This window comes from Barbatula barbatula (genome assembly GCF_947034865.1).
Source record: "Barbatula barbatula genome assembly, chromosome: 25".
In the NCBI taxonomy this organism is placed as follows: domain Eukaryota; kingdom Metazoa; phylum Chordata; class Actinopteri; order Cypriniformes; family Nemacheilidae; genus Barbatula; species Barbatula barbatula.
In genome coordinates, this window is record NC_136788.1 from 4401551 (window position 1) to 4413832 (window position 12282).

At 40.1% G+C, this 12282-nt stretch overlaps 3 protein-coding genes across 3 annotated transcripts; all 3 read left to right on the forward strand.

The window, feature by feature from the left end:
- Positions 1–5703: 5703 nt before the first annotated feature.
- LOC306890511 (histone H1-like) lies at positions 5704–6363 on the forward strand (the record flags this gene model as incomplete). Its single annotated transcript, XM_079450303.1, has 1 exon — positions 5704–6363. One exon carries the CDS (start codon positions 5704–5706, stop codon positions 6361–6363), a length of 660 nt encoding a protein of 219 aa, XP_079306429.1.
- A 1351-nt stretch (positions 6364–7714) lies between these two features.
- Positions 7715–8177, forward strand: LOC306890519 (histone H2A-like; the record flags this gene model as incomplete). The annotated part of the gene is made up of 1 exon (XM_079450311.1): positions 7715–8177. One exon carries the CDS (start codon positions 7715–7717, stop codon positions 8099–8101), a length of 387 nt encoding a protein of 128 aa, XP_079306437.1. The 3' UTR covers positions 8102–8177.
- A 214-nt stretch (positions 8178–8391) lies between these two features.
- Positions 8392–10100, forward strand: LOC306890515 (histone H3.2). Its single transcript, XM_079450307.1, has one exon. It carries the CDS (start codon positions 8752–8754, stop codon positions 9160–9162), a length of 411 nt encoding a protein of 136 aa, XP_079306433.1. The 5' UTR covers positions 8392–8751; the 3' UTR covers positions 9163–10100.
- Positions 10101–12282: the final 2182 nt, after the last annotated feature.

The following is a 12282-nucleotide window of genomic DNA, read 5'->3' on the forward strand; positions in this document are numbered from 1 at the left end:
TTAAATAAATCAATATTTCAAACGTAAGCAACGCAGTATATGGAATCTAGGGTCTATGAGACTTTACACTCCGTCACTAGGTGGCGGTATGCGCCACTAAAATTGGTCCGCAACCAAAATAAACCCCGAAGAAGGATTACACTTTATTTCACTTTAATAACAATCTACGTCATATAACTGTCTAAACCAGACATTAAATGAATGAAAAATTGATTAGCTGGAGGATTCTGAATCATACGATGTTAAATAAAGGCAAAGCAAACACAGACGTGTTTAAACGTGTTCTTACAGGTGGAAAACACGTTATTAAGACGATAGAATACCGGCTCTGTCGACCGGGCGCTATTGGTACGTGTTAACAATGTAGGAACGTGTTATAGGGTTTTAATGAAAGAAATATAGCAAGATTGTTTGGCCAGTTGTTTGTTTGTGGCTGATATGAAAACAAACAAGTCTTGGTGACGGTAAATTCATAACACAGCATATTTATCTGTTACAGGTTTAAATTAAAATCAACGCTTCATAAAATAACACTTTTGTTCCTGATTTTTATTTGTGAGGCACTGTGTAATTAAACTATTTAATTTATCTTTATTCTATGTTTCTATAGCTCTTCTTAATAAAGTTAAAATTGTATCTTGTTTAAACCGTATTTTATTATAGTAAAAGTGTGGTAATATTTTCATTTTAGTGGATTGATTAAATTTTTGTAAAATACAAATTAGCATGGTTAAACTATAGTTAAAGGAGTTAAGCAATTTGGACTGATAAAAACTGTAATGTACTGTTTCTTTTTTTACACTGATAAGAATAGATTTTTTAAACTATACATTTGTTTGTAAAGGAATAAATTCTGATGAATCCTCTCATGAAAACTGCAGTTGAAGTTCAATGCATTTATTGTTATATGTGTAATTGCCTGTACAGTTAAATTTTTATTTTAAAACTAGCGTGAGTGTATTAAAGTAAGTGAGATTAAAATGATATGCTAGGATCAGTTCTTGTTTGACCCATTTAACAAGAGAAGTGCGAATTGAAGGACATTGGGACTGTTACATTGTCAGAGGACAGTTTGTTTTGGGGTGAGTCTTTAATAATGGAACTAACAAAACTGTATATTCTACCCTAAACCCAATAATCACAGAAAACCTTCTGCCCATTTACATTTATTAACAAGATCATTCTGTATGATTTAAAGGCTTGTTTCCTCAAAAAATGTCCCCACACGAACAACTGGTTTGGATATTCCATGTTTTTATTTTGCCCCCATACCGCAGGTTTCACCTGTTACACACACACACACACACACACTGAATTTTGGAAAAATAAACACAGAGAAAGATCAGAAGTGCCTAGAATAACACACAACACATTTCTCTAAAGTTTTATTTAAGGAAGTACAGCAGAATACGGTTCGAAGACCGCTCAGAGCGGGGCGATGGGACCGGTTACATGTGCACCCAATCACATTGGGAAATCCTAAAGGGTATTTGAATTATTAACTTTTCTTTCAGAGGTGTCAGCAAGACCACATTTATTTGATCGGCCTAATTCAGAAAGACGTTCACCATTCACCTGCAATCCTAGGAAACTACTCTTTGATGGCTCTCACAGGTTTGTGGCCAGGAAATTTAATGTATAAAAGTGCTTGAGAGCGATGCACACTTTTTTTACTGCTCTGCATACAGTTGCCTTGCTAACGTGTTCTGCATCCCCCGTGTTATAAAGAAATCTTCCATTAGTAAAGAAACGTAAAGCCATACAGAGAATCTGCTCAGATGTAAGAGCGCGGCCACGACGAGTGAGGTTTGTGATGTAAGGATGAAGCAGAGTGTGGATATATTTAATGGACTGTAAAGAAAAACGGTATCGCTCGAATAAAACATCCTCCGGATATGAAAATACATCCAAACGTGGCTTCACCATATATTCTCTCCCGACGTAAATTTAACTCTCTCTGAATGAATGCATCTTGCTCATCTACTGGTTCCTGAATAAACGGAAATGCTATGTCTGTGTTATGAACTTGTCCGCGATTAAGGAAAACGAATGAAAAAACAAACGGCGAAGGCAATTTCAACACAGCTCGCGTTTCAAAAGGGGGCGGAGATTGTATCAAACCTCAGGTTAGTGGAATAAAACCTGCTCCTGACCAGGGGCCTGTACCATGAATGTAGCTGAACAAACTCAGGGTTACAGGATTAGTTTTGGGTTGACAAAACCAAACCAACGTGATCAAGCTTTGTTGGTACCATGAAGCAGCTCGTGGAGTTTCTTTGTCAACTCAAGCTTTGATCCTGAAGCTAAGATTAGTTTGCGCGCGCGTGCACGTGAACGAGTGACGTCAGCGTGACTAAACCAATCGCATTATAAATTAATAAAGCGATTTCCACAATATGACCACAAAGTTGAATTTCAGCCATGGAGTGATATGGTTCTGCTGTCTACGCAAGAGAGATGTGTTTCAGAAACACTGCTGATTGCGTTAATGTTAAATTAAACGACTATAGTACACACATTTACTGTAGTGCTGTACGGCAAACAGGATCCGCGGGGTCCTCGGTGGAACTACAAGGGGTCCGTGTCCTTGCGGGCAACTTTTTTTATGTAAGGCATGCGTACAGAAATATTACAAAAAAGTTCATTGAAGCTCCTGCATATTGCAATTTTAACCTGCGTGCGGACAAAAAACATCCATTCAGGCAGCAGAAGCAGTTAACCTTACATCTGCTTCATCATTTCCCTTCCGAGTACACATGAGAGGAGTCGCGTGCAAATAAAGTTCATTCTCATATATTTCTGAACTTATGTACAAATTTGTTAAAGCTGTAAACGGCTATTTTGACAGGCAAATGACACGCACCGCTTCTGCATTGTAAACTCTGACATCTTACATGTTTAAAATCAATGAAACATGCACCGTGTACTGATGGTTCATGTCAAACAAGTTGCCCAAAAAATAACGCGGACTGGTTGCATGTTGGTCTCCTTTCAGTCTGATATGATGCTCTGCAGAAAAAAAACGAGTTTATTTTTTTGCAGAAAGACAACGGAGCTCAGAATTATAAAATAGCGGTGTGTTCTGCAACACAGAGAAGCGGAAGAAAATATAAGAATTACACTTAATAAAACGGCTGCTTTACAACAGAATACATAAGCCTTTACATTTAATAGACTTTGCGCCATTAACCAGGGTCAGTCTTTTCATTGAAGCCTTAATAAAAACTATACGGTTGAGGACAAAGGAAAATGTTCTTATACAGTGAAACTGAAAGTGTTCCTAGATGTTCTGCACCACAGACAAGAATGTAAAACATCCAATGCAAATACATGTGATACAATAAAAGTGGAATATAAGTAAGTTTATTGAATTTCATATGAGTGTAAGGGAAAGCCAGCAAATCTGTAAAATCAGATTTTACCTATATAGTTGTAGTGATAGTCATTACGGTAATCATTGCACGTTATGTACTGCCCGCTTAAGACGGGGACTACGGTAGCAGTACGGGGTTCATCCGTAATGCCATGGCCTGTGAAATGTTAATAAAGACGACTACGAGTTAACACAGACGTGCGTGTGTATGGTCCTTATTCCTACGAGTGCCATCCTAACATTACAATAGTAACCAATATTTTATTTTATATTTTTATTTTATTAAACAGTATAAAAAATAACTAGACATTCTAACACGCACTGTGAGTCAGTTACGTCACCTATATGTTTCTTTGCTCACAGCTGATTGGTCAAACTTCAGTCTGAGATCTTGAATTTAGAACATAGCCTGCCCCGGAGCAGGTTAGCCGTGCAGCGTAAGATACCATGGCGACGAACACCGATTAAAGCCGAGCTACTTTCATGGTACCTAAAACCCAGGGTTGGCACAAACTAAACCGAAACATAGCTGGCTAGCCACCTAAACCAGCTTCATGGTACAGGCCCCAGGTTAGGTTCACAGAGTAGGTTACTATGGTTACTCATAAGATACCTCGATTTCTGACACGGGCTTGACTTTTCCCCCGGTCGCAGGTTTGATATACCTCCGGTTCTGAATCGGAATATGTTTGCACTTACCCTGCTTTCTGAAACGGTTTGTTCTGAAACATGTTTACCTTAGTAAAAGTGTGAAACAGCAGCTACATTATGCGGTGTCTTCTGTGTCTACCAAAACAAACGGACATGTGTGCATTCAAATACTGAACATCCAACTTCAGGAAACATCTAAATTCGTTCTCTTTTCTTATTTGTATTTTTTTTTTTGCTGTGGATATGCGATTGTTTGTCTTTTAGGTACACATATTTTAAACATTATATATATATATATATATATATATATATATATATATATATATAACGCACGCACGCACACAGAGAGAGAGAGAGAGAGAGAGAGAGAGAGAGAGAGAGAGAGAGAGAGAGAAGGAGAGAGAGAGAGAGAGAGAGAGAGAGAGAGAGAGAGAGAGAGAGAGAGAGAGAGAGAGAGAGAGAGAGAGAGAGAGAGAGATGAGAGAGAGAGAGAGAGAGAGAGAGAGAGAGAGAGAGAGAGAGAGAGAGAGGAGAGAGAGAGAGAGAGAGAGAGAGAGAGAGAGAGAGAGAGAGAGTTTATGGTTGCCTTGTTCTAGCTCTGGACATTTTGGACATTTTGTTACTTGTGCTTAAGCTATTTATTTATTTTATTTTATTTTTGAAGTACTTGAATCTTTTAATTTAAGCTAATTTGTAATGAATTTATTTATTTTATTGATTGGATGAACTATAATTTGCCTAAAGATGATTATTTTGTATTTTTGTCTGTTTTATTGATTGAATGAATGCTTGTGTTCAAAAATAAATCAGACTCAGTACTTGAGTAGTTTTTTCACCAAGTACTTTTTTACTACTTTTTTGGCTACTCTACCCACCTCTGCTCAAATGTGTGTGATTCAACAACTATTTGTCTTTCTTTTCCTAAACCCAAAGCTTGTAAGAATGTTTCCCGGGCCTTGAATGTTACACAACTTTTCTCTACAACATTACTTGAAATCTTGTGCGAATTATAGATACACACACAAGAGAGCAAATATACATTGTAGTTGCCATAGTCTACCTTTAATTATTGATTGTGCTGTAAACATCAAATCATTTAATCCTAAAGTCATTAGCAAATTAATGTACAAGGTGCATCTGTTAAAGACGGACAGGAAGCCTCTGGGTGGCGCGTGTGCTTCAACAAGGCCACAATAACTCCTATAAATAAGACTTCACGAGACTCTCAATGATGTTTTTATCATTCGAGTGATTTTCAGGCGCCTGTTTAACACACAGAAGACGCGCGAAAGATTTTCACCAAATATTCAACACAAAAATAACAAGAAAAAACCTTCGAGGCTTCATCCAGTAACTCGCGCTGCTCGAAGATTTGACCGTAAAGTGACAAATGAAACGATTAATCAGCGTGTCATTTAGCTTCCAGACGGAGCTCTGCGCCTCAGCTCGGTGTTCACATTGTTTTTATCGCACACACGGGCTTTATGAGTCCGGTTTTGTTGTAAATGTTAGAGGAGAAAACACACGAGTCAACGGCTCCTGGAAGCACACAGACGCTGAACTGTTCAGTTGAGTCTGTACGGTTCTCATGTGCTGTATAAGACTGCAGCGCCGCGCTCGGTCGCTCATCGCTCCTGATCTACTACAGATTGTGTGACAGCACTGATCCGAAGAGAAGAATGACAGAAACCGCTCCAGCTGCCGCCGCGCCGCCGGCCAAATCACCCAAGAAGAAATCTGCTGCTAAAGCCAAGACCGCCGGACCAAGCGTGGGCGAACTCATCGTCAAAGCCGTGTCTGCTTCCAAGGAGAGGAGCGGCGTGTCTCTCGCCGCCCTGAAGAAAGCTCTCGCTGCCGGCGGCTACGACGTGGAGAAGAACAACTCCCGAGTCAAGATCGCCATCAAGAGTCTGGTGACTAAAGAAACTCTGGTCCAGGTCAAAGGAACCGGCGCTTCAGGATCATTCAAACTCAACAAGAAACAAGCCGAGACAAAGAAGCCCGCGACGAAAGCCGCTGCTAAAGCGAAGAAGCCCGCAGCCAAGAAACCCGCTGCTGCTGCCAAGAAACCTGCTGCTGCTGCCAAGAAACCTAAGGCTGCACCGGCAAAGAAGACCGCCGCAAAGAAATCTCCTGTGAAGGCGAAGAAGCCAGCCGCTGCCGCCGCTAAAAAGACAACGAAGAGCCCCAAGAAGGCAACAAAGCCATCGGCTCCAAAGAAAGTGGCAAAGAGTCCCAAGAAAGCTGCTAAAAGCCCCAAGAAAGCCAAGGCTGCTAAACCAAAGGCAACAAAGCCCAAAGCAGCTAAACCCAAGAAGGCCGCCCCGAAAAAGAAGTAAAGTCCATACTTTCCTTAAAAAAAGGCTCTTTTAAGAGCCACCCACCAGCCCACTAAAGAGCAGCGTTTCAGTGATATCTTGATATTTTATCACGGTATTGTTCTTAAGTGATGATGGTTCATTAATGAACGATTTCGTTCATTGCTGTGTTTATCACGCAAGTGCAACGTGGTACCAGAAACAGTAACGATAAGTTCATCTCTCGGGTCTGAACCCTTTCGTTCTGTTATACCGGAATGATAAGTTTCTGTAAATGCAGCCTATAAAGGCAAAATAACGAATTACTCGGGTATGAAGTCTCTAGAGTTGAGCTATAATCATTTTTGTTTCTTGTACAGATTTCAGATTATTTTTCTTTCTTATTATGGCTCTCAAAATGAAACATAAATTAATGTTTCTCTGAACGAGATTCAAACATCCGAATAGCAAAAATGACTCGAACTTCCCCACTCGTGTGTTTTTAACAAAATAATACGATGAAAAATCTGGTTCAGATTATGTATGCATCGTCAGTGCATTTTAATTCATAATAGCTTTTCTGTGGCTCAGAGTTTATAGCATGGCGCTAGCAACGTCAAGATCATGCACTTATATGATGCACTGTACATTAATATTCATAGTATATAGCCATCTGTATATATTGTTCATAGTATATAGTAAACATAGTAAAACTACTAAAGTAGTTCAAAGTAAACTACTGTCATATTTTCATAGAACATTCCTACTGCAAAATATTTTTATAGTCCATGCACACTGTATTATATTCTCTCATATTGTATTTTGTATTTATTCTAACTGTATATCCTGCACTTGCTAACTGCACTTCTGGTTAGACTGGTTAGAATTTCGTTACACTGTACTTGTATATGTGTAATGACAATAAAGTTGAATCTAATCTAATCATGGGTTCGATCCCGGGGGTTTGCTCACACGTAAAAACAAATGCGTCTGCCTAATGCATAAATGTAAATCTATAATAAGCGCAACAACTAAGCACTGTTGTGTTGTCTGTATAATAGAACTGTTTGGTTACAAAATGCGATTTAATATTGAAAAATATATATTATACGGTTGTAAAAGTTTTTTTAGTTTCATTTTGGAACAAAAATCTTCAATTGCTTGCATTTGTTCATACCATTGTTTTCCAATAGATACTAAAACAATACAGGCAGAAGGGAAGAAAATGGGCGGGGTTTCGCGTTTGGAGGGACATTCGGTGATTGGTTTGAACTTTTCACAGACTCTAACCAATAGGCGAACGACAGACACGAATAAATTCTGGAAACAACAAGCTACGTGTCATTCTTAGATCGACTTTCGTGATCTCGAGAAATTTACGTCCTAGCCAAACATGAGCGGAAGAGGTAAAACCGGAGGCAAATCCAGAGCGAAGGCCAAGACTAGGTCTTCCAGAGCGGGTCTTCAGTTTCCCGTTGGTCGTGTTCACAGGCTTCTTCGCAAAGGTAACTACGCACAACGTGTCGGTGCCGGAGCTCCAGTTTATCTCGCCGCTGTGCTCGAGTATCTGACCGCTGAGATCTTGGAGTTGGCTGGAAACGCCGCTCGGGACAATAAGAAGAGCAGAATCATTCCTCGCCATCTGCAGCTGGCGGTGCGTAACGACGAGGAGTTGAACAGACTTCTGGGTGGAGTGACCATCGCTCAGGGTGGTGTGTTGCCCAACATCCAGGCGGTGTTACTGCCCAAGAAGACCGACAAGCCCGCTAAAACCAAGTAAACGACTTTTTCCCGGAACAATAAAAGGCTCTTTTAAGAGCCACCCACTTAACTAAAAGAGAGCGATTTTATTACTAAGCGACTAATAGTTTAAAACGATCTACACAGAGAAATATATGAACTAGCATTTTTTTGAAGAGTGTTCAAGATTTAGGTTTTGGCAGTAACCGGTCTGGGCACTTTAAAATGAGCCGTTTATTTGGTTGCTGTTGAGTAGGAAATCTATGGAGTTTAGCAACTCCCGATTGTTGCTGTGACATGACCAGAAATGACACAATTCCGATACCATTCTAGAGAGCATTTTTGTATTACAATTTACGTTACACATAAACGTCAATTACACAATGACAAGAAACTAACAAAAATCTACTCGAGTGCAAATTTGTGTTTTCTCGTAGGCTATTTTATTAGTCACGAGTTCATCACAAGTAAACATCAGAGGATTTAATGCGAAAAATCTAAACAAAAGGTTTCGAGCGGGAACCGGAAGCTGTTGTATTTCGTTTGAAAAAAAGTTGTGTATGTAGACGTCATCCAATCACGTGCCATCGTACTGTCACGCCTCCTCTGAGCTCATGGTCGACAACAGTCTATATAATGAGCCACAGACCGGATTTGGCGTACATTTCCTCCGCCTGTTAGCTAAGTGTCATGGCGAGAACTAAGCAGACCGCCCGTAAGTCCACCGGTGGCAAAGCCCCGAGAAAGCAGCTCGCTACTAAAGCCGCCCGTAAGAGCGCACCAGCCACCGGCGGCGTGAAGAAGCCTCATCGTTACAGGCCCGGTACAGTGGCGCTGAGAGAAATCCGCCGCTATCAGAAGTCCACCGAGCTGCTGATTCGCAAGCTGCCTTTCCAGCGTCTGGTGAGAGAAATCGCTCAGGACTTCAAGACCGATCTGCGCTTCCAGAGCTCCGCCGTCATGGCCCTGCAGGAGGCCAGCGAGGCTTATTTGGTCGGGCTTTTTGAGGACACTAACCTGTGTGCCATCCACGCCAAGAGAGTCACCATCATGCCCAAAGACATTCAGCTGGCCCGCCGCATCCGTGGTGAACGCGCTTAAACTCCTGCCTACGTCACCCACTTCATTCCAAAGGCTCTTTTAAGAGCCACTTCAATTCAACTGAACGAGACAATTTCACTCGTAATTGTTTAATGTTGATCGCAAGATATTGTCAGAAACACATTTAACTTGAAGTGTGCATTGCGACAGACCGGAAATGCAAGGCCGTCCGGAGATATTCCGCTGCGTAGCAAAGTTCGGTGAACTCTTAGTTGCGACACGTGATTGCGTGTGACCAATAAAATGACACAGCAAGACCTCTCGGTACAGAAAATAATTTCCCGTGGTAAAAGACAAGTGTGGCCGCGGAATAATGGGCTGCCGAAGGGTTTCTCACGGGTCAAAAATTTACAAATCTGCTCTGTCGTAAAAAAAACAAGTTCTCTTCTCGTTCTTACAGGACAAGTTGAGCTTTTTCTTTCAGCCTGTCGGTCGCGGTTAAGTGTGTAATGCAACGTTTGTAAACTTCAAAGAGAACATAGCGGTCTTAAGAATGTCTCAATAACAATTACAGAAAAAACCCAAGTACACCTGACTGCAGGCTGCAGTACGGGGCGGTGCTAAATATGGGGGTGGAGATCAAGGTTGTGCTCCGCTCCCTACGCGTCTCATTGGTCAATGGGTGGGGTAATATTAAGGGCGGGTCTATGTGTCGTCTCGTCCTAACCTTGCGTTATTGGTTAAACACAAGTAATGACGTCGATTCTTCCGTATGTATCATTTCAATTGAATAGTTCAGATGCAAAACCCTCTAAATACCACATTATTAACTTGAGACGATGAGTCAATGTTTTTTTTATACATAGCAGTCGGAAATATATGTTATTAATGGATACAATTGTTTTTGTTAAAAAGAAACGACGTCTGATTGACTCTCCATTCCAGATTTAAAATGCACTGTAATGAAACTTAACTTGTTAATAAATCTGATAAAATTCTGATCGACATTCTGTTGCCCACTTATTTTTGTTTGCTGATCCTTGGCATTGCAGGTTTTCCTTGTTTCTCACTGATAAAATGCATAAAACCGTGTTAACCAAAGGGGAGTGTGAGAAATTGTTAAAGGAATGTACAAGTCAGTGCCCTTTCTGTAAGTACACCAGCATGCCACAGCTGGTGTACTATCACATTAAAAATCACATACATCAGGGTAAGTCTTTAGTTTTTTTATCACTTTATTTAGTAAATCTGGTTAAAATACAGCAAAAAAACACTGTGCATGCTTTTAATCTCATTATTTGTGACTAGAATGTATACAAATTCATTTAACATTGGTTGATCTTTTGATCCTTTCAGATTTCACAATCATAAAATGTAATTTAAATTGTCGGGCAAAATACCACTTTCACTGTTGCTACTGTTCAGTGACTGTGTTAAATCGGGCACAGTTGCTGGCACACATTGCAAACTGTTCAACAGACTCATCACCAACCCAGCCTCATCCATCCAACCCAGCCTCATTTACCCTGTTGACTGGGGCCCTGCCACCTCAGCCAACCGATGCCTTGCTGACTGCCACCACTGCGCCTCAGTCGACCGTCTTCACACTGACCGCTGCACCACCACCTCAGGATTCTCCTAGAAGTAGTCCAACAGGATGGAGATGCAGCATACATGACCCTGGGTCTCACCTGCAGATGCTTCAATGCACTTGTGCGCACACCCTTCTTTCAAAGGAAGGCACACTTTGCGTGGCTTGACAGTAAGTGTATTCATGTCATGCATGTTACAAAACTGTATTTCCTTTGTAAAAAGGGTTTTGTGAAATTCCATCTTGAATCTTTTAACATGTATGGAGTCTAATGTACTGCCTGCATTTGAAATATTTAAGTCTATAGAATTATGCATTCTTAATAATATTGATCTTGTCTGTGTTTATGGCCACAGGTGTTGTGAACTGGAAAAAGTGGAATGAAGCATCAAAGGCTCAATTACGGGTTCCCTTTGAAGTAAAGGAATGCAGCAAGTGCCGAATTTTATTCAAATCTTGCTGTGGATTTGTTGGCAATGGCAAACGTGGTGTCCTGCATGGTTTTTATGGCAGCATAGAGGTCCCAGACAGCTGTTTTGCTTGCCAGTAATTTAATGTCTAGAAACGTGACATTTAAGTGTGTAAAAATCTGTTGTTTATTGTGGTCATTTTATGTTGGTTATATCTGCTTGTGTTGTCGTTTTTTATATTCATATACAGTTTTTTTACTGTTTTATAAATTTTCTTTCTTCACTTAGAAATTAAAATTGACATATTTATATGAAACAGTGTTAATGTTCAGTAGACTTCTGTCATTTTTCTTTTATCTTTATATTTCTCCAATATTTTCTCTTAGAACATTCTGAAGGGCCCCGGATCCCAGTTTGAAAATCCCTGGACTAAATAACGGTAATAGAAAGAAGTAGGGTAAAAAATGATAAAATAATTTTAATAATGACAAAAACATTAAATAAAAACAAGTAAAGGACGTTAAATAAATACATAGACAATGACATACTTTGTTTACAGTTTGTTTCTCATTTTTCATTCAACAAAGACTTACTACGGTAACCATATTCTAACCATAATATGTGTAGTAAACCCATCGTTATATTAACAATTATCAATACACCCTAAACAGTCACTACACTTATTAAAAGTTATGTTAGTTTTCGCAAAGGATACGCCAAAATCTGAATCAAAATCAACCTACAAGTAGTAGAAAGACTCTTGCTTACAAACTTACAAATTAATGAAACACTTCCCATGAAATTAACTTTCAATGTATCATATTTTTAATCATACTATTTATATTTATTAATAAATACAGAGTTTATATAACAATCGGTTTGAATGGCACCTCACTAAGTCGAAGAACAATGTTTTTAACCTCAGTTCCTGGTTTCAACGTCATTTCCTTGTAACCAATGGGAAGAGTTATGGGCACAGCCACACATGAAGGCCGCACTTAAAAATAACCCCGCCTGCTAACCAATGGTATGTGTTGAGGGCGGCGCTCCACATTTAGCTCCTCCTCCATGTTTAGCACCGCCCCGTACTGCAGCCTGCAGCTAGGACCTTCGTAAAACGTAAAAAAGACGTTGTTGGCCCCTCCTTCATTTCGGCATGTTTCCATTAGGTCCTGTAAG

Coding starts and splice junctions, on each gene's coding strand:
- LOC306890515 (XM_079450307.1), top strand. CDS start 8,752: ATGGCGAGAACTAAGCAGACCGCCCGTAAGTCCACCGGTGGCAAAGCC.